This window comes from Lycorma delicatula, chromosome 9, assembly GCF_047948215.1.
Source record: "Lycorma delicatula isolate Av1 chromosome 9, ASM4794821v1, whole genome shotgun sequence".
In the NCBI taxonomy this organism is placed as follows: domain Eukaryota; kingdom Metazoa; phylum Arthropoda; class Insecta; order Hemiptera; family Fulgoridae; genus Lycorma; species Lycorma delicatula.
The window spans coordinates 121,937,868-121,961,333 of NC_134463.1; the positions used below are offsets into that span (position 1 = coordinate 121,937,868).

General features: G+C 33.3%; 2 protein-coding genes across 4 annotated transcripts in view; both read right to left on the minus strand.

The window, feature by feature from the left end:
• Nucleotides 1–2,192, minus strand: part of LOC142330137 (uncharacterized) — a 36,264-nt gene extending 34,072 nt beyond the window's left edge. For all 3 annotated transcript variants that reach the window (XM_075375234.1, XM_075375233.1, XM_075375232.1), the window contains exon 1: nt 2,095–2,192. The gene's annotated coding sequence lies outside the window, so the exon portion shown is untranslated. The remainder of the gene's footprint in view (nt 1–2,094) is intronic.
• Nucleotides 1–23,466, minus strand: part of LOC142330136 (anaphase-promoting complex subunit 1-like) — a 61,587-nt gene that overhangs the window by 3,933 nt on the left and 34,188 nt on the right. Inside the window, exons 5-8 of the mRNA XM_075375231.1 lie at nt 19,919–20,108; nt 17,929–17,989; nt 13,370–13,488; nt 12,010–12,207 (exon numbers count right to left, since the gene is read on the minus strand). Coding sequence (XP_075231346.1) covers nt 12,010–12,207; nt 13,370–13,488; nt 17,929–17,989; nt 19,919–20,108 — 568 coding nt within the window. The remainder of the gene's footprint in view (nt 1–12,009; nt 12,208–13,369; nt 13,489–17,928; nt 17,990–19,918; nt 20,109–23,466) is intronic.

Below are 23,466 nucleotides of genomic sequence, written 5' to 3' on the forward strand. Positions count from 1 at the left end.
GCAGACAAACCGAATTGAACACAATTGTAGTCCATTAAGATGCAGACCCCCCCACAAAAAATGTTCAGTTTATGCTTTGCTTTCAATCATTTATGTATGTTCAACGGCTTGTATGAACTGAATTGAATGTCAATTCTCCTACATCCAAATCGATTGTATTCCAAGGATACGAATTGGAGACTAGAAGATGGGTTTCACAAACTGGAAGTCATCAGAAGGTTTCAGTTAGTTAAGAGACTGTGCATAAAGTAAGCGATACATTCACTGCCAGATAAGTCTATTACGCGATCTAGTTATGGACTGAAGATTCCTCGTTTTTCAACCGTTCACGACATCGGTCATAAGCGCTCCATTTGCAAGAATACATTACAGCTGCTTCTTCATATTAAACCAAATGATTGCCGCCCATTATATCAGTTTGCTGCAGAGATAATCACCACATTGAAAACAATCTTAATAATATTTTATTTAGTGATGAGGATAATTTTCATACATTTGGGATAATTAAAGACAATGTCAAATTTCTTGTACCGAAAACTCCATACAGTAATCAAGAATGAAAGGAACATACTGAAAGTAAGTGTCGGCTATGACGGGAAAAAATGATGTTATAGAACTGTTTTTTTTTCATAGAATCCACTGTGACAGGGCACACATATGTCAACATGTTTCAAAATTTGCTGTTCCTCACATTCCTGGAGGATACAGTTTTCAACAAAATGGTGCTCCATTACACTTTTATGTTCCTGGAAAACACTTCTCCAGATATTCGATCAGACGAGGAAGTCCAACTGCATGGCCACCTACATCTCTCAGATATCACTTCTCTGGATGTTTTTGCTTGGGGTTTTATTAAAAATTATACCAAAGAAAATATTGAGATTTGAATGATTTAACACAAAAAATTTTAAAGGTGGTTGGTCAAATAATACTGCAGTTGGTTGAATAATGCTGCTCTTCCCAAACACCTGGCAAGAGTTAGATTATTGTCTAGGCGTCTGACCAGCTAAAAAAACGTGCATACACTGAAGTTGACTAACCTACATTAAAGCATGCCGAGTTGCTGTTTATTAAAAAAAAAACCAAAGTTATTAAATTATATTAAGATTAGTTACTACTCTTAATATAAGATGCACTTTTGGATACTTTTAGTCTGGACATCCTGTAGATTATAAATGTGTGTGTGTGTGTGTGTGTGTGTGTGTGTGTGTGTGTGTGTGTGTATATGTATATATAATATATATATATATAATAAAACAAAGAAAACATTATTTATAATATATAAATATATAAGATTATAAATAATACAATGATAATAAATCTATAATAACATATGATATATAATCAACATAACATCGCAATTAATAAATTGCGATGTTCAAAAATAATTACTTTGAACTTAACTGTTTATGCTCTTATCTTTATAGAACATTTAATCATGTTTGTTGTACAATATACAAACAATGTTTGTTTGTTATTGTATTGAGTTGGCCATGAAATCATAGTTTGTTCAGAATGAAAAGGAAGCTTTATTTTATTTATATTACAATACTGTATTTATTGGACTGTGGCATAGTATATAAATAACACTGTGCGTTTATCATTGTTTCTGATGTTTGCTGTAATACATAAAATGGGTGGTGAATTTCAAACACACGATTAAGATTGATCAGGATCTTAGGAATATTCAATCTGTAATTTGTATACTGAAAGTTTTAAAAAAACGTAATTTTACAAATTTGTCTAAATTTTATTAATTTCTAGTCAAAAATCATGAAATTTTCAGCTTTACACACTGTACAGTTTTTTAACCAACAATAATATAAGCATGTAATATTTTTTTAAACAATCAACAAAAAATGTTCGAACCTCAAAGGATTAAAAACTGTGGCAGACCAGTTGTGTGGTAAAGTAATTGCAGAAATGAGCATCACTCTCTTCTATGAAAGCTGAATGTTGCTGCAATAGAGACAACCAAATGCTTGGTTTGGCTTGACAATCTAGTTAAAGGTAGCAGATACATTCACAAAAGGATCATTATCTGCTTAAAAATAAATCAAACTTAAATTCTAATTATAGTGTAAAATTACTTACTTAGTGAGATAAAACAATTGAGAACCCCAACGAAAAAATAGGAAAGAAATTAAAATATATATCTTTTTGTCACAATCCTTTCACAGAAATAGTAACCGTGATCAATGATGCCAACACATAACATTTTATACTACAATACACGATGAGTTTGGGGAAAAAATTATATTTATATATATATATATATAAAAGATAATGCACATCAGAATTAATAATTAAATGTTTTTTCATGAACATTTAGAAAAGTTCAATGTAAAAAAAAATGAATTTACTGAAATTTTTAAAAAATTCTTAGAAGGTATTATCTATTACTTTATTAAAAAAATATGGGCTTGCATTTAATAATAATGATTTTGTTCATCAAAAAAGTAATACAATACAAACACGAAAGTAGTTAAACATAAAAATCAAATAATATTAGCGTTAATATATTAAACAATTGTTAATCATTTTAATTACATTATAGATATATGTCCATGATCGGAGATCTGTATAGCGACAAACTGACCTAAATTTTATATATATTTTTTTTATACTTCAAATATTTTATAAGAAATTAGTTTTTAGTTTTTGGGTTTTTTTTACGTCGTTGAGGATATCCGCATACGCAAATAATAGCGTCGGGTAGGCATCGTGAATACCGGTGCTCTCTGGTGGTTGGGTTTCAATTAACCTAACATCTCGGAGCCGGCCTTCGAGGTGCGAGTGGTAGCGCCTCGGCCTTTCATCCGAAGATCCCGGTCAGGCATGGCATTTTTATACGCTATAAATCGTTCATATCTCATCCTATGTAGCAATACCTAACAATGGTCTCGGTCGACCTGATATACTATACTTCACTTACATTCACACATATCATCTTCTGAAGTAATACCTTACGGTGGCTCCCGAGGCTAAATAGAAAAGGAAAAGGCATGAGACTATCGACTAAATTCTTTAATCTATTAATTCGTCGGCGATTAATTTTTATAATCGACTACTCCGATTAATATTAGTCGGGAAAAGTAAGTATTAAATAAGGCGCACCCATACGCAACAAAGATGATGCCGGCTTTATTCATCATTGTACAATTAATTACAAATAAGTCATTCTCTCACATTAATATTCCATCACAGTCTCTATCTGCATAAATATTTAATGCAACGCATTTTATACTAAACGACGTGTTTAATTATATCTGCTGTTTGTCTTTGCTGGACGGTAATAATCTTAAGTAACTATTTAAAATACTGGATTCATTCTTATTTTATAATTCTCTTTCTATGTAGTTTATTGGGTCAGACACATAATTAAATAATTTTTTTTTCGTAATTGTAAGTTAGTTACTCTGTCCCATTATAGTTGTTCACGAGTTTTTTGGTTTGCTTTGCATTTCTCCCGTCACCACCCCATTCGGTCGCCCAAAAGCATAAGACTACATGTCTATGCCACAAACGGCTACTGAGCTCGAAACAGTTTATCGACCAGTGTCCTAAATAGCTCCTAGAGCTTACCTAACAGCGTGAGCGGGCTAAGCGGGGTACCATACACCACCGGCTTACGTTTCTCAACCGCTCACGTGTCATATATTTACTAAAATGGGTAGGCGCACCCCGTCAACTACTAAAAATAAATATGACTTCCATAAATTAAAATTTACTTCGTCTAGACAGCAATTCGTTGCAACGCCTAGGTCGCTGTATGCCAGCAAGTACCTGTCCACCATATTAAATCGCTTGTAGCTTTAATTGGCTTGTGGTCAGCCATATACGTCTGTAGGTTAGCTTCACAGAACAGTGCGATAGGAGTCTTTTCCCTTAGGTAAACTACTGATGTCGGTTCAAAGTAGCAACCGCATCAAGGAACTTACACACGGTCCGACAATGCGGCTCTCGCCGCTTATGAGTGGCCAATTTTCCTCTAGAACTCTAAGTTACAGGGTGGCCCGGTCCCTAACCCCCCCTCCGACAAGAGCAGGGCAATTAAACATCAGGTGTTCATTTGACTGGACCTCCTCGCAGACGCATAGCTCATCAGCTGCCAGAAGCAACCGAAAGAGATATTGGTTTAAATTAACATGGTTGGTGAGGACCCGGGCACCCGTTGCCCTTAAAAACGAGCTCCAGGCAAATCATCCCCCCAGATCCTGTATAAACTTATACAACGATCTTCCTTTAGTCGTAGTGTGCCATTCCAGCTGCCATGCTTCCATCACGAGGCTCGCAGCTTCTTCCGCAGGCGGGAGACGGGTTTAAATGAACGAAATTTAAATCCGGTGCTGGGCACTAAATCAGGCTCTGCGCTGGGCACTCCTTTAATTTTGACAAGTGCTCTCTCTCTTCATATCCAACCTATGGGCCCAAACTGGCGCCGCGTATGAGGTCTTTCCGAGCAATCCTCCTAAGTTTGTCCATTTTTGAGACGGCGTCCGCCGCTAGTTGCCTAATGTGGTTGCTAAACAGTAACTTTTCATCAAACAAAACACCTAAGTACTTAATAACTCTAACACGGCTGATTACACAGCCTTTATGTTTAATGTGAAGGTTACGACTGTACGATAATTTGTCTACACCCTTGAGAAGCATAAACTTAGTGTTGGGCACAGAAATCTTTAAATTTTAAATGTTCATCCAGCCCTTTGCGGTTGACAAGGCCACCTACCCCCGATCTTCTACCCGTGGTCGTGAATTACCACGAACTAAAAGATGACACAGTCATCAGCGAAAGCCTGGGCCGTAACCTCTTCTGGAAATGTCAATCCCAGAAATCCGTCGAATACCAGCTTCCACATAAGGGGACCGAGAACGGAACCCTGCGGGCTTTCCCTGACGGATTTTTCCACAACTAGATGCGCATACTTAAACAGAGCCGTACGGTTAGACAAATAGTCACGTACCACGGCCTGCAGGGCTACGGGAACATTGCATTCCAACACTAGGAAGGAAATGCCTACCTGTATGTCTATAAAAATTGCTAAAACATATTTACAGTCGGCGCTTTCCACCTCAGAAGGAGCATTTAAGATGCAATCCTCGGTGCCAACCCCTTTCGTGAAGCCATACTGGCCTCGATTTAGAAAACAGTTCACCCCAATGCTTTCCCAGAGCAGTTTCACAAACAGCCTTTCAAGCAACTTGGCCATTACCGGCAAGAGGCTTGCCGGATGGATCGATAACTGTCGACCTCACTAGGATCCTTTTCTGGTTTTAAGAGCACCCTCACCAAAGCCACTTTCCAACAAGTTGGGAAGCAGCCCCAGCTTAGGCACCAAGAGAACAGCCTTCCAAGCCGCTCTCTTATGACAGGAAGCAGATAGTAGAATATATCCGGGTCAAGTTGGTTAATCCCCCGTGTCTTTTTCAGTGCCATTCGAGAAACCACTTGGTCTATATCTACGAGATCCACAGCCCATACGCCAAGTAAGGGCATAGTCCCCGCCCTAACGCCGACCTCTGTTTCACCCTCCATAGCATCTGGAAAGTGTTGAGGAACGCCTGGTAAGTCGCCACAGATGTTAAAGTGTAACGACCACCAAACCCGCATCGAACACTGGACAGCACGTGCAGTGGCTTTGGCCGGTAACATGATTTTGCGAGCTGCCAGGGGTTGCGCTCCAACTTGCACATGGAGTCTTTCCATAACTTGAGTCTGGCTTTCTCGGTGGCATGAACATACTCATTACGGGCGCGCCGGTAGATCTGCAGACCCTCAGTGCTTATGAGTCACTAGCCGTCCCATTACATTTTGTTTATGAATAAACGATCCGTTACGGGGAAATTTTTTTGAGAACAATTCTCAAACAGTAATATGTAAAATATGAACTCAAAAGATCCAGTTACACCTCAAATTTACGAGAACACCTAAAGCGAAAACACATAGGAGTTTACAGAACTGGAATTGTATCACCATATACCCAAGTTCATTTTGAATTCACTGAATGTTTCGATTCCACCAGAGACCCAAGCTGTTCAGAAAAATGCTCAAAGATTGCAAATAGCGAGAATAATCAGTCCATGGCATCCACATCAACTTTTGTATCTCCTCCGTTGACTGTGTCATATTCCATATGTTCTATACATTTAACCCAGTCGTTTCTACACTATAAATCTAAACTTTTGTTTATAAAGAAAGTTAATGAAATTGATAATTTAGTGGCAGAAATTATTTTTGGTACTTTATATGGGTAACCAGTTACAACCATTTTTAAAATGGAGGCCAAATGTTTTGAAATCCACACTCTTACATCACTCAAAGTTAAGGCCTTCACTGGCCAAACTGTTGCTGTCATGAAATTACAATACACTGATAGTGTTTATAAATTTAACCGACTTTATTTTTTCTTTATTATTTCCATGCTATTATTATTCTAACAAGCATTGTGAGAATTGAAATTTTATCATTATTTTGGAAGTCCATAATATGTACAACCATACATCACTATCATACTTATTTTTGTGTAATCATATGACTCATCTTTCAACTTGTAAATAATATTTTTATATGGTGTCCCCGGAAAAAAGCAAGTGTATCCTCTTCACGGGTATGAGAAGACTGCGCGGCGTTCGGATCGTGATCCGTGGAGAGGTTATAACTGAGGTCAAGGATACAAAATACACAGGAATGACAATAGATGAAAGTCTCAAGTTTGGTGGGCATATAAAAAATGTGTGCAAAAAAGTAGGGCTCACCATAAAAGCCATCAGGAGATTATTCGTGGAACACACAGTACCGGGGGCCTCCAAACGGAAACTGACTGCGTCGGCGGCGGTGTCTGCGGCGTTATACGCGACGCCGGTTTGGGCTGATGCAATCAGGATACAAAGAAACAAGGATAAACTGCGAAGAATGTACAGAACGGCATTGTTGGAGTGGTGACAGGGTATCATACCCTGTCATATGAAGCAATACGTGTGCTTGCGTCGGTCCCGCCGATAGAACTTCAGATCAAGAGCAGGAAACTGAGAGCGGAAGAGTGTAGTAGAGCTGAGAACGAGGCGATGACCCGACAGTGGTGGAAGGAAGTATGGGCAGAGACTAACGCTGCGGCATGGACCAGAAGGTTAATAAGTCATTTGGACACATGGCGAGGTGAACCTTTACATAACACAGATGATGTCGGATCATGGATGTTTTGGTTACTATTTAAAAAGATTCGGCAAGAGAGACACACCCAACTGCGACTACTGCCAGGAGGTGGACGACGCAGAGCATACGATGTTCGAATGCCGAAGATGGGCACAATACAGACAATTCATAGCAGTCAATAACCTGAACGCGAATAACATAGTAGAGTGGTCGCTAAGGAGGGAGCAGAACTGGAACGTTTTTAACAGTTTCGCCGGTACGGTTCTTCGCAATAAGCAAGAGGAGGCACGACGAAGGAATCGTTAGGTTCAATCGTAAATAGGGATAGGTGGACAGTTCCGTCTCTGAGAGCCTGTATGCCCTGGCGTGCAGGTTTCGGTGAGGGGACGGGGACTCCGGGGAGATTTCGCGGGGATAAAATTAAAAGATCTAGACCCGGCCGGTGTCGCTGGTTTTGGGGGTGCGCGCGCTCCTTGTGCTGGTCGCACCGGTTTGAGGCAAATGGCATAAAGACCGAGACCCGATTTCTGTCGGAGGGGGTGGGGAACGGCATAGCCGGGCTTTGCCCTCGTCGGCGGGAATTAGAGGCAGGCAAGAAAAGATCTAGTACCGGGGCGGTTGACCTACCGTGCCGGGTGTAAAACCGGTGGGCGGGAAGACCGCCTTAGAGTCAAAAGACACATCTCTGGGCCGAGTATAGTTAATTGGATATCCGGCCCAGGGATGTAGGAGAAAAAAAATTATTAAAATACGAGAAAAAGATTTTAGTTTTGGTAAATTCCTTCAGATATAGAAAATATATAAAACGTTTTTCAATAAATCATTAGCAGAATGTCTTTATCAATTTTTTTTTCAAATGCAGATTTCACCATGAGTAACAGAAATCTCTGTACTGATAAAGAGCTTTATGAAATTCTGAAAAATGTTCCAGATATAACAAAATTGATCCAGATATAGTTACTGTTGATAAAAACGTAATTCAAACAGATAATGATAGATTCAAATTGCCCTACAATTGAAAAATCAGTGGACCCTCCAGAAATTCTCTCAGGGAAAACCAAATATGTTACACATGTCCCAGAAATATTTCTGAAAGTGGGTCATGATAAAATAAAATAATAAGAAAGGGATGAATTACCTTCTGAAGATTTGTTTAATCTTTTTATTTCCGATGAATCAATTTATTTCAAAGTAATTTATACGTACAAAATAAATTAAACAGTGAAAAACTTACAAACATATTACAGAGTATGACGTAAAGTTGTTTATAGGTATCAGTTTACTAAAATTAAAAAATAACATTCTACGAGTCGGAGTGTGGAATGTTAGAAGCTTAAAAAAGGTTGATAGGCTAGAAAATTTAAAAAGGGAAATAAATAGGATAAATGTGGATATAGTAGGAATTAGTGAGGTTCGGTGAGAAGAGGAAGGCGACTTTTGGTCAGGTGATTTTAGAGTAATTAACTCAGCGTCAAATAATGGGCAGGCAGAAGTAGGTTTCGTGATGAACAAGAAGATAGGAAGGAGAGTGGAGTATTTCAAGACGCATAGCGATAGAATCATTGTAATAAGGATAAAAACAAAACCTAAACCGACAACGATTGTTAACGTCTATATGCCTACAAGCACCCATGATGATGATGAGGTAGAGTGTGTATACGAAGAGATTGATGAAGCAATTAAACAAGTAAAAGGAGATGAAAATTTAATAATAGTTGGAGATTGGAATACAAGCATTGGAAAAGGCAAGGAAGGAAATATAGTGGGTGAATACGGGCTGGGCAAAAGGAATGAAAGAGGGGTCCGACTTATAGAGTTTTGCATGAAGTATAATTTAGTAATTGCCAACACCCAATTTAAAAATCATAATAGAAGAATATACACTTGGAAAAAGCCAGGCGATACTGCAAGGTATCAGATAGATTACATCATGGTTAAGCAAAGATTTAGAAATCAACTCAACTGCAAAACTTACCCTAGAGCAGGCATTGATAGCGACCATAATTTGGTGATAATGAAATGTAGATTGGGGTTTAAAAACCTGAAGAAAAGGTGTCAGATGAATCGGTGGAATTTAGAGAAGCTTGAGGAAGAGGAGGTAAAGAAGATTTTTGAGGAGGACATCGCAAGAGGTCTGAGTAAAAAAGATAAGGTAGAAAATGTAGAAGAATGGGAGAATGTTAAAAAGGAAATTCTTAAATCAGCAGAAGCAAACTTAGGCGGAATAAAGAGAACTGGTAGAAAACCTTGGGTTTCAGGCGATATATTGCAGCTGATGGATGAACGTAGAAAATATAAGAATGCTAGTGATGAAGAAAGTAAAAGGAACTATCGGCAATTAAGAAATGCTATAAACAGGAAGTGCAAACTGGCGAAAGAAGAGTGGATTAAAGAAAAGTGTTCAGAAGTGGAAAGAGAAATGAACATTGATAAAATAGACCGAGCATACAGGAAAGTTAAGGAAAATTTTGGGGTACATAAATTAAAATCTAATAATGTGTTAAACAAAGATGGTACATCAATATATAATACGAAAGGTAAAGTCGATAGATGGGTGAATATATTGAAGAGTTATATGGAGGAAATGAATTAGAAAATGGTGTTATAGAGGAAGAAGAGGAAGTTGAGGAGGATGAAAGGGGAGAAACAATACCGAGATCTGAATTTAAGAGAGCATTAAAAGATTTAAATGGCAGAAAGGCTCCTGGAATAGATGGAATACCTGTAGAATTACTGCGCAGTGCAGGTGAGGAAGCGATTGATAGATTATACAAACTGGTGTGTAATATTTATGAAAAAGGGGAATTTCCGTCAGACTTCAAAAAAAGTGTTATAGTAATGATACCAAAGAAAGCAGGGGCAGATAAATGTGAAGAATACAGAACAATTAGTTTAACTAGTCATGCATCAAAAATCTTAACTAGAATTCTATACAGAAGAATTGAGAGGAGAGTGGAGGAAGTGTTAGGAGAAGACCGATTTGGTTTCAGGAAAAGTATAGGGACAAGGGAAGCAATTTTAGGCCTCAGATGAATAGTAGAAGGAAGATTAAAGAAAAACAAACCAACATACTTGGCGTTTATAGACCTAGAAAAGGCATTCGATAACGTAGACTGGAATAAAATGTTCAGCATTTTAAAAAAATTAGGGTTCAAATACAGAGATAGAAGAACAATTGCTAACATGTACAGGAACCAAACAGCAACAGTAACAATTGAAGAACATAAGAAAGAAGCCGTAATAAGAAAGGGAGTCCGACAAGGATGTTCCCTATCTCCGTTACTTTTTAATCTTTACATGGAACTAGCAGTTAATGATGTTAAAGAACAACTTAGATTCGGAGTAACAATACAAGGTGAAAAGATAAAGATACTACGATTTGCTGATGATATAGTAATTCTAGCCGAGAGTAAAAAGGATTTAGAAGGAACAATGAATAGCATGGATGAAGTTCTACGCAAGAACTATCGCGTGAAAATAAACAAGAACAAAACAAAAGTAATGAAATGTAGTAGAAATAACCAAGATGGACCACTGAATGTGAAAATAGGAGTAGAAAAGATTATGGAGGTAGAAGTATTTTGTTATTCAGGCCCTTTTAAAGCTTTTTGTTTTCCACCTGTAACTTCCTTTTTTCCGCTTCCAACATCACAATCACTAAGTACACTTCTGTCTGCGTCACTCAAGTTGCGATTTCCAGGAGCAATGACACAATGTAAAATCAGCGTGAAACAGGAGAAAACTTCCAACTTTTGAAATAAGCTTACAAAGATGATGCTCTGAGTTGTATGCAATGTTACGAATGGTTTTCACGATTTAAAAGTGGTTGTCAGTTAATTAAAGATGACTCTCGATCAGGAAGGCCATAGACTTCTAATTGACGACACCTACATTCAAAAAATCAATGATCTGGTACATGCAAATTGCCGATTGATTGTCAGGAAACTTGCAGAGGAGATTACCATCTCAATTGGATCATGCCATGCCATTTTGACTGAAAAATTGAACATCCATCAAATTGCAACAAAGTTTGTTCCTTATTTGATAACCAAACAGCAGAAAGAACATTGAATGGACATTTGTCAAGCAACTTCTTGAACAAGCCAATGATGATGAAACATTCATTCATGTAAAAGATCATAATGGGAATGAAAGCTGGGTTTATTGTTACGACATTGTGAAAAAAGTTTGATCGGCTTGGCAAAGGACCTCCACATCCCAAGAAAGAACAACAGTCTTGATCCAATGTCAACGTGATGCTGTCTGTTTTCTTCGATTTTAATGGAATTGTGCATTTTGAAATCTTGTCTCAAGGTTAAACAGTTACCTGTAAATACTATCAAAGCTTTTCCAATGGTTACATGAAAAAATCCACAAAAACAGACCAGAGTTGTGATGAGACAACTCATAGTTCCTTTACCACAACAATACGCTTGCATACTCAGCTTTGTCAATTCATCTATTTTGTGCCAAAAATCAGATGACTGTCCTCTTTCAGCCTTCTTACTTGCCAGACCTAGTTCCTTATGATTTTTTCTTATTTCTGAAATTAAAATCTGTGATGAAAGGATGCTGCTTTGAGACTATTGATGACATTAAAGTAAATTCATCATGGACCTCAAGAAGCTGTCCAGGACTGCTTTGCGAATTAGAAACACCGCTGGGAAAAGTGTTTGACTAGGGAAAGGAAGTACTTCAAAGGGAACAAGGACCAGTAATCTGTAAAATTAAAAAAAAATTAAGTTTGATTATTTTCTGAACAGACTTTATATAGCCTAAATTTTAATTCAATAATAAATATAAATAATAATATTATTATTTAATAATCATATTATTAAATCTCTTTGGCTTACTTCATACAAAAGATGAAATGAAAATATTATAAGGTATATTGCAGAAAAAAGTGGAGCTGAGGTGTTTATTTTACCACAGACATCACCGTTTGATGGTAGATCATTATTTGCAAGATGTGCTCTTTTCAGTTCAAGTAAAGAGCAAAGATCACGACTTACAATTTTATGATGACATGAATTGAGAAGATACTCCCAATCCTATAAAAAGAAAATGAAATAATACATTAACATTTTTATAATATACATTAAACTGTTAATTATTTAATTGATATTATATTTAGAATACTAAATATTTATTAATTTACATGATAGGCTATCATTTACGCAATTCTATCACACATTTACACTTATTATTTTTATAGGTTTATCACTTAATTTTTATGTGTCAATAGTATTAACAAATAAAGTTATTTACTTACAAGGCTTTTCTTATTAGAAATGTTCTGAAATTTGATCACAATGCTAGATATGCTAGAACTTAAAATAATCTTTCTTTACACAATTCTTAATTTTAGAACTATAGTTTCAGGCATAATTTTATATTTCTACTAAGTACTATTATTTAAAAAAACAACAGTAACTGATTCAATGTAACACTCAATATAAATTATTTAAATTCTATGAAATTCTTACATAAATCTGTCTGGTTTATAATTTTATTATTATTGTCGGTTCATTACACTGATACCATTATAATCTTTCATACTCATTTTAATTATAAATAGTCTACTCTAAAATAATGAACAGATTCATGATTTTGCATGTTAAATGAACAATACAGATTATTTTAATCACATTAACCTTGCTTCGGTAAAATTAAATTTATATTCAAAACATAAAAAAAACAATATTTTTCCTAATAAATTTGAAGTTGCAAAGAGAATTCTTAATATCTTCACATATTAAAGTGATATAAGATTGATAAAAATTTTCAAACTCAGTCAAATTTACTGACGTACAATATATCAAGTATCACACACTAACAGTTTAATACAATTTTAGTTATAATTAAAATTCTAAATACAAAAACGTTTTGGGAAATTTTTGTACATAAGAATCAACAATTTCTGACCACTGACAATACCAAAGTATTTTGATTGCTTTAAATCAATTTAGAGATTCAATTTATAGGAAATCAAACTCTGAAAACAGACCAAATAAACACATAACTGAAAGTTTTTAAATCCCACTTTTATTAAGATCAGGTATCTTAAAACGAGTAGATTCCCATGTATTCCTATCATCCAGTTTCTGAATGAAAAAGTATGTTCTTCTACATAACTATTTCATAACCTGCAAAGTATAAGTTAGCAACTTTCCATGGAATATGTTACTGTAATAAGTAATTTAAATTTCATACATCTTGTGATCCATAATCGGCAGCTTGTTTTTTCTTTAGTATTTGTGTTGGTATATCGGGTATAGTACCAGAATTCTGTTGTAATACAGATAACTTCTCAACATCATATCCAAGCAAACCTGAAAATAAAAATATTAATTCAACATTTTTATAGACAATCATAAAAATATTGCTTATAATTGAAAAAATATAATAACAATTACTATAAACCATAACAAGTAATTCAAGATTTCAGAACCTAAATTATAATTAAAATATCAGTGTTCAACTTATACAATGGGATTTTAAAATGTTCAATTTTTTAGTGTATGAAAAATAATAAATTAGTTTACTTTGTGTAACTTGATAAACACAATTATTCACAAAGAACTGTTTTACATGAGGAAGGGAAACATTAATTTGTTGTTTTTCAGTATCTATCAAAGTTTTTCTTAAGAGCTGTTACACACGTAAAGCAACTGATATCAAAATTTCCTTCATCAGAAACAATAACAATGATTACTGTATAACCAGTCTTTGTGGTGAGCAGAGTGAAGGTGTCACTTGTTGGGTTGAATATCACTTTTGGTGAGTTTGACATGCTGATAAATACGTTTACATTTGGGTCAATGAAGAAGGCACTAGGAATCTACTTAACTCCTCACTTTCCTAAGTAAGCCTGGCATGGGATGTTGTTGAAAATGGCTGGCATTTTTGGGTGTAGCTTGTGATGTATGTCAGGTCATGTTAACCAATTATGGCACTTTACATACATAAATGCTGCATGAATATTTGTTAAAAATAAAATAAAATTAATGAATAATTAATCAGTATTTTTATATAACATTATTATTTACATCTAAAGAATTATTTGTTCATTGATGTCTTTATAATAAATTTTCTGAATGAAGATTACTTCTTGCTGATTCCATTTTTTGGAATTCCTGAACTGAAAATGATCATAAATTTTAAAATCTGTCAATAGTAAGTAAACGGTGTGTGTAAAACTCAAAGACAAACAGGTAAAATAATTTTGGTGTTTGTGCAGCTATATCATCAGTGTCAAGTATGAAAAATCTTGCTACAATACATACCCTTTTTTTCCCTGTTTATCCTCCGGGAATTACTGTTCAGGTATTACTTAAGAGAGGATGAATGAGGATGATATGCATGAATAAAGTAAATAAAGTGTAGTCTTGTACAGTCTCAATTTGACCACTCCTAAGATGTGTGGTTAATTGAAACCCAACCACCAAAGAACACCAGTATCCACGATCAAGTATTAAAATCCATAGCTGTAATACATACCCAGTTTTCTGTAACCCATTTGCTATACAACTGTAATTCAGATCAATATGCTGAACTTATATGCTGACTTATATTTATATGTACATTAAAAAAAGAAATTGTGTGTATCAGGTTTAAACCCCTCTCACATTAACCAATTTAAAAAAAACATTCTTATAGCAAAACCTGTTTATTTTATATTTTAAATTCTTACTTCTATAATAATAATAATAATAATAATAATAATAATAATAATGCTTATAAAAGGGCACACAAACTGACAAAATTTGAAAATGGAGGAATTCTTATCCTTTATTTTAAAAACAAGTAGTCATAAGTATGTGGTCAACAGCTGAAAACGACAAAACAATACAAAGTTTTTAGAGACTTTTTGTTATGTGGAAGGTACTTTTTAGCTATATTCAAATTGTTAAGCTAATAATATAGATTTCTATCCTTTCTAATGGCGTGATTATCTTAACAACGTTAGTGATGTCGAATGGGTACACGAGTTCGTTTTTAAATTTCATCGTGTACTCATAGAGGCACACTCTGTTTATTAGTAAAGTGCATCATGCACCCAATGGGGTGTACGTTTTCACAGGTTTCTTATAGCACTTCTTTTTAGTCTGGCTATACTGTAGGTGTTTAAAATCATGCAACAGCATATTAGAAGTGTCATGAAAAGAACTATATAATACAATTTTACAAATAACTATTTTAATCAGGTTAATACTCCAAACTTTGCGTAATACAAATTCTAAATTAAAATTTTGTTAAGTTATAAAATGAAATACATTAAATGGTTTTTGTGGCACGCCTAGCGACAGGCTCAGAGGAATAAGAGAGGTTTTGTAACCGTGCAGGTACATGATGCCCAGGAGTTATATATTCATAACAAAGTTGTGTCATGTATCTAACAGGATATGTGCAAAAAAAATTTTTTTAAAACATAATTGGAGTTTTATTTCTTTGATATTATGCTTGTTTCATGTATATATCATCAAATATAAACTAAAAAAGTAAAAAGAAAATTTCCAGATTTTTGTAAGTATACATGTAAATACCTACAGCAAATAAAATGCCTATGCATTTTATTTTGGCAGCCGTAGTGGATGTGTTAAAAAGAGTAAAGTGTAATTTTATTTATTAAGTGATTCATATATTTTTACCTAACAAAATAGTAACAAATAGCTGCCATTCTTGTGCAGGAGAAAAATCTTGTGTACCAGGAGCATTTCGTACACCACACCAATTCACTATTGTTTGAAGCGCTGCCTCTCTAGGTAAAATATTTTTTAGAACTTAAAGGCACTTAGAAACTGAAAAATAAATGTTGTAACTTCAGTAATAAACAGAATAAATTTATTTTAACAAAAATCCTAAAAGAGAAAAACAATACAGAAGTATTCACTGAAGTTCACGTACTGTTGTTAGCAATAACTGTTAAGTAAAAATAAATGTTACCAAATATAAATTACAAGAGTACTATTTTTATCAACTACTTTGGCACTAAGCACTGATCTAAAGACATCTGCTGTATTTTGTACGTTAAAAAGTATCATTATTGAAAACTCAATGAATGGTTTTAATATCACATAAACACAGTTTTTAATATCCAATATAAATCCATCTTCATTATTATTCTGCTCAGAAAACTTATACATCCTTAACAAACATGTGTTTATAAGAAACAAAGGATAATTTTAACATATTTTTATTCTTTTCTTACATACAGTAACAATTATAGATTATACCTTGTGTGATTGGATAGAAGAACAACCATGATCTAAAAGTTCCCGCATTCAAGTGGAGGGTTAAATCCTACATTAATGTTAATCCATCCAGAATCTACCATTTGTAGAGACAAAAGAAAAGTAATAGCTAACATCTCGCAGCATTTATAGAACTGAATGAAAAAAAATATATATATAAAAATGAATTATAATTAATTGAAAGATGACATTTAATTTAGAAATTGCTCAGTAGATACAGTGACTAATCATCAAGGACTCTTCACCTATTGTAAAAAGTTCAACAATGAGTGCTCTATCCTTTTGCATACAAGAACTAAATCCATTACTAATTTCTTTATGAGCAAAAGGGATCAAGAACTTAAAGTTCCTTGTGGCCTTAAAATGATAAGCATGCACAAGAAGTGCGATAGTGGCATCATGAATTTTGTAATTTTCAAGTAAGTTTGATCAAGGAGCAGACATACATTCTTCCCTGTCAACAGATCTTGTCTTCAAATAAAGCTTTTCAATCTTTTTCAATGCATTATTAATTCTCACATAATATTCGAAACTGAAATTCAATCATCTCACATGGGATAATTAAGGGCATTGTTCACAACCATTTAAAGTACCAAAAAGGGGTATGCAGCATTTGGATCCCTTTGTAACTGATAGAGAAGCACAAGAAAAATCACTCGGGTGTACTCCTGATTCACCTACTCTGATTAAAGATGATTAATTCTATATATTGAATGATTATTGGAGATGAAACATGGATAATTCACCATTTTCCTGTGACAAAATTCCAATCCATGTTAAGAAAGCATCCCAGGAAGTAATAATTGTGAAAATGGCTGCTTCAACAAGTTCTCTTCTGCTGACATGGTTCTGATTCGTGCAATCAGCTAAGACAAGTGAATCAGTTGAGAAGACGAATAAAGAGTATTAACTATATTATTATAGTATTAGTATATATACTACATTAGTATTATAGTAATAGTATAGTATTAGTATTAGTATTATATTAACCATAAAGAGTATTTTTCCAAACATTAAATAGTTCTGTAAAAATAAATTACTAAATAAAAACTAAAGTTGTGATACTTATCTTCTCATTTCCCCTTGTATTATTTTCTGCATGAGCTGCACTTTGTAGCCCTTCTGTATACATTTACTACAAATCTCTGACGTATAATTTTTTATATCACTTATAGTAGAGCCAGTAAAAGACAACTTTATTTATTTTGGGATGTTATGTTCTCTGAACTACTTCAAATTTTTGGCTTAGTATAATAAATAAAAAATTAGGAAAGAACAGAGTTTTCATTAATAAAATAATCCTACAAAATAAAATTTCATTAATAAAATAACCCTGAACCTAGATAATCTAGATGCCCAGATAAATAGGACTGATTTTATAGTACTACTTTAAAGTGGTGTGTAATTTAATTATTTATTTTAACTGTTATGTTTAATTATCATGCACACTAAACTATTTTACTAAAAATTAATAAATACATATAGCATTTATTAACATTAAAACAAAAAATTTCTTACCTAATGGTGAAGAACAAACTTCAGGAAGTGAAATTCGAAACATGGAACCATTTAGAAATTCCTAAACAACAAAATTAAAATAAACCTTTACAATGTAAAACTATTAAAAAATTATTTTATATGATTAAATTATTTATAAAAAATTAAAGACAAATAAATTTACATTTTTCTTATTTGTTCCAATTCAATCTTGCACTAAAATGCACATACAGCTTTTACAGTAGAATAAACAATGAAGAAGGAAAACTGAGATCGAGATATCAATTCCAAACGCCAATTAATGCATCTAATAGAACATCAAAATAATTAAATAAGTTGCAATTTATTTATCCTAATTGTCCATGGATAGGAGGAACAAATCTCCTTTCTTGATCATAAAAAAACCAATACATAAAAAAATACTTAATGGTATTACTTTATTTACAGAGTACACCTATGGTAACTAATAGGTAAAAAATGTTGAAAACAAAATAAATAATCTTTTTATTTAATTTGGTAAACGACTAACTGTTAATATGAGAAAAACAATGGTTAATGAAAAAACCATATTGTTAAACTAACACAGCAATTGAAGAATCAGATATATTCAAACACAAATTAAAATAAATGTAATTTTAAGTGATTTCTACCAGAGTTCTACATAATCATGGAAAATTAAAAAAAACCATCAAATCTCAATTTTAAATTCATTCTGCAGCTTACTAGTTTAAGTAATTATACATTTTAGGAACTAATCTCCACAGCGGTAAATTTACAAGGTTTGATAAAAAAAAATATGCAAAAGTTTAGTTTCCTATTTATTCAAGTCTACTTATTCAACAATATTGATTTTGTCACTTCAAAAGTACTCCCCTTCAGATATAATAAATTTGTGCTAGTACTTTTTCCAGTCTTCAAAGCACCACTGGAACAAAATTTTCGGTATGGCGTTTAGTTCCTTCAGCAATTTTGTTTTCATCTTTACCATATTGGCAAAAGATCATCCTTTATGGTTCTTTTCAGCTAGGGGAACAGGAAGAAGTCACAGGTTTCAACATCATACCCATACACCCATGTTCCATCACCAGTTATGATCCGTTTGAGGAGTTCTGTATCGTTTTTCACTTCATTCAGAACTCCTGAGTAATGTTCATTTGGCACTGTTTTTAGTTAAAATTCAACAATTTTGGAATGAATTTTGCTGCTAAATGTTTCATGTTCAAAACATCCAAAAAAATTGCTTGGCATTAGCCAAATGATATGCCAACACCATCAATAACCTCTCTGATAGTGAATCAGCAACTATCCATTATCACTTTCTTCACTTTTTTGACAGTTGTTGATGTGCTGGGATGTCCATCTAGGGCATTTGTCATATTGAATATCTTCAGAACCCTCTAAGAAATGTTTGTACCATTTGTAAATGCTTCTTTTATTCACAGAAGAATAGCCAAAAGCAACATTCAACTTTATTTTATTTTTACTGCACTTTATTCCATTCTTAAAGCAAAATTTAATGCAAATTCTTTATTCCATTTTTTTCACAAGTTAAAAATTGCCAACCGTTAGCCTTTTTGAAAGCCAACAATAAACTAAGCATCCAATATGGTTACCAATGTAAATATACATTAGGAACAAGAGTATCAAAAGAAAAAGGTGCAATTGTAAAGCTCCAATTTGGCATTTGTATTGGATCAGTCAAAAAGTCAGTTACCTTAATATGCCTAATACATTGTATTTGAGCACAGTTTTTCTATTTTCTGGTAATGTATAACGATTGTTCCAGGTACCAATCGGAAATCTTACTGGAATCATGTCTGTTCTTCTTGCTTTATGACAATGAATTTTAGGTGTACATTTGGTTACAGGCCGAAGGATCTATCTACAAACAAATACTTAAGCTTTATCATTTTGGTGGAGGCTAACTAACTGATTAGTGTTATTTTACACAAATTTAAATTCAAAGAAAAAGAAATTCAAAATACAGAACGAAAAGAAAAAATATACTTACTAAAGTAAGCCTATTAGCAACAGGATCTCTTAATGACTGTAAATAACCATCTCTAGGAGTAGAATGAATAACAGTACCAATGCTAGAATCAAAAACGTCAGCAGCAGTTGAAGGAATTGGTGATAACAAATGCACCTGATCATCAAATACTGGATCACCAACAACAGTTGATGACATGAGACTGCTACATCTGAAAAAAAAATTCATAATTGTTTTAAAATTTGCAGCGACTTATTTTGGCTGATCTTCCATCCTTTACTACTTTTCATAATTTTCTTTTATTACTATCATTAATGACTGCATAGGATCACTTTTGTCAGTCCATTATGCAAGTCTCTTTGATGGGACTGTTTGTGCCTTGTGATCCTTCCAGTACTTTTTCATAAGTTCCGATCTTTGTACTTTTTCTAGTGCTGAAAATGTTCATGTTGTGAGTTTCTTCTTGTAAGCGTGAAGTGAGTGTTTTTGTTCTTGATTTTTTTGTTTAATTTTTTCTTATCTGTGGTTATTTTGGTATAAGGCCAGTTTCCTTCTGATACTCTCGTATTTCTTTGATCCATCTGCCCTGTCTTATAAGATTACTACTTGTTATCCAATTAATTTCTAAATGTATCATTTTTTTAGTCGGATTTTCAATCCTTGTACTAACTAGAGAAAGAGATTGTAATTCATTAAATGCTACGTTCCCAAAGATAAATACATTTCTAAGTATGCCTTATCTCTTCAAAATGCTATTAATTACAATTAAGATTTTATTTAACTTGTATTCTAATTTTCAAACTTAAATAACCTAATTTTTACTATTTTTGTTTTATGTTTCAAAATTTTCTAAGTTTTAGTTTCACATTTTTCATTTTCATAAATTTTTTTTGGTATTAGTTTTCTAAGTTCTGCTACTGTGTTCGATGGTTGTTTTTGTTATTATTTGAGGTTATTTGGCACAGTGGCCAGTATGTTGATGAAATATTTGAATTTTCATTAAGATACATATATATAACTTTTTTTTCAATAACATCCATGAACTTGACTCTTATCTCTTTCTCTTTTCACAGTTCTCTATAATATTAATTTTATTCTCCTTTCTCTTTTCAGAGTTCTCTACAATGTTCATTTTATTCTAACTCTCAAGAAATGTCTCTTCCTTAGTAAATGCCTAAACCAATTATTTTCCTTATTGTTCACTGTTGATAGTGTAGTCAAATTTCTCTTCCAACTCATCTTTCTTCTTTCCACATTCCTTACTTCCTAATTTGTCACATAATTTGACTTTTACAATTAAGAAAAATCAAAAAGAGGATTCTCTTTTTTATGAAAAAAAGTTCATTAAGAATTCAAATCTCATGACCAGTATCGGTAACTTTCTACTGGTTTTGAAATGTCAGAAAAATGCATTTGACTAGTACAAGCATTCCCATGTTGATAGTTGCTGGATACCATTCTGTTGTTAGGTTTTAATTAATAACGTATCCTGTACTGGTACTACATGAATGTAACAAACTACATAAACATTCATTATATAAACAATAGGTGTGGCTACCTATGAAACCTGAATCAAGAAAGAATCACTGGATCAAGCCAAAAGAAAATCAGAAAATAAAAGTATTTTTCAAATATTTGATCTGAAAATCAATCGTTCCATCTTCAAAAAAAAAACATTCTATCAGTTCACAGCATATGATCATTGTATAATAAAAAAACTTTATTTTGAAACAAAACAATACATATATATATATATATTATTTTCAATATTATTCTCTATAATATTTTCAACATTCTTTTAGAATCAACTCTAAGCATTTTAAAGTATTAAAGATTTTTCAAAATTCAGTCTAATATATTTTGTACACAAAGCAAATCTAACATAACAATAGTGCATCCAAAACTTCCTAAAAATTATCGTTATTATATGCAAGCAGATGTTTGTTTTGTTTTATGTTTTTTCATTAAGTCCTGTTAAGAAAAATTTGATTTAATTATTTGATTTAAATGGCTACAAAACCACTAACTCTAATCAAAAGATTCAAATCTTGAGTACAATGTATAAATAAATAAAATTCACTCTATTCAAAATGTAACTCTCGGGATAAAAGGTTAAACATGTAAACTTTTATTAAATAATAAAAGTAAACAAGACATTTAATAAAATACCGAGTTATAATCACAGATATTAACACTAATAGCAACAGTAATTAATCATTTAACTTTCAATACAGTGGCAACTTTAAAAGGCTTTCTGAATAGTTCTCAAGTATACAATTAAATCTTACATAATTTAATCAATGAATAACAATACAATATTACAGTAATAAATATAAAAAATGAATCTTTTAAAACTTACTTTGGAAAATGAGAATTCTGTACAAATCCAAGTGTAGCAGATGAAAGATATGAAGTACTTGCTAATGCTGTATTAACACCAGCAAGTGCAATTTACCAATTAACATGATACCAGTATAAAACAGAACTCCACCACTAGGCTCAAGAATGGCTGTCATTTTCAGTGACTGGAATAATTTATATACAAATTCTTAACATCCAAAAATAAAATTAAAAAAAAAAAAATAATAATAAAAAATAGTGATATAATTGCTAACAGTGGCAGACTGAGAGGAGAGAAAGCACTAGCTAAATCAAATCAATGTACTGATTATCAAAGTTACCCTTAACTCTTCAGACGATGGTCAAATCAGCATCCGAAACTGATGAAACTGTAACAAAAGTTAAGAATTAATTCTTTATAACCATTGTTTAAATGTTGACGTGATGGATTAAGAAGTTAGCATTTCAAAAAGTATGTGCTATAAAATTTTTACGCAAAATTTAGATATGTCATATTATAGCCAAATTTGGGTCTTATCTTTTCCAAGCAAAACCAGAACTGAGTCAAAAGCTTCTGAATTGAGCCAGCAAGAAAGAAAACTTAAAAAAAAAATTAAATCCCATGGCATGTTCTTTGTTTGGGAGTCATCCCTCTTGATACTTTTCCACCATTCTTGACGATTTTGTGTCATTTCTGGCATTAAGCCCATTGTCAGCATATCATTATGGATGGTTCATGTCCAGGTAGTCGGTGGGCAGCCTCTGCCCCGCTTGCCTTCCTTTATGGCTAAAACCTGTTGGATCATATGATCTTCACTTCTATGGATTACATGTCCAGTTTAAACGGTTTTCTCACATTTTTTGGTGTAATTCAGCTACTATAAAGGTCCTTCGGATGTATTTGTTTTGGATTTTGTCAAGTCTTGTAACACCACCTGCCCATTGCAGCATTTTCATCTCTGTGACATGCACTTTTTGCTCTTTTCATTTCCTTATCCCTCAGTATTTGAATCCATATAGCATTGCCGGTCTAACGGCTCACTTATATATGGTGCTTTTAGTTCTAATAAGTATTTTTGCATCACAGAGAACCCCAGAGAGTGACCTCCATTTTAGCCAGTTTACCTTGATACTATTTTCTAAATCTCTTTCAATGTTTGCTCTGATACTGACTATAGATCCAAGGTACTTGTTAAATTCCTCTACAGAATTGTTCATTATGAAATTAT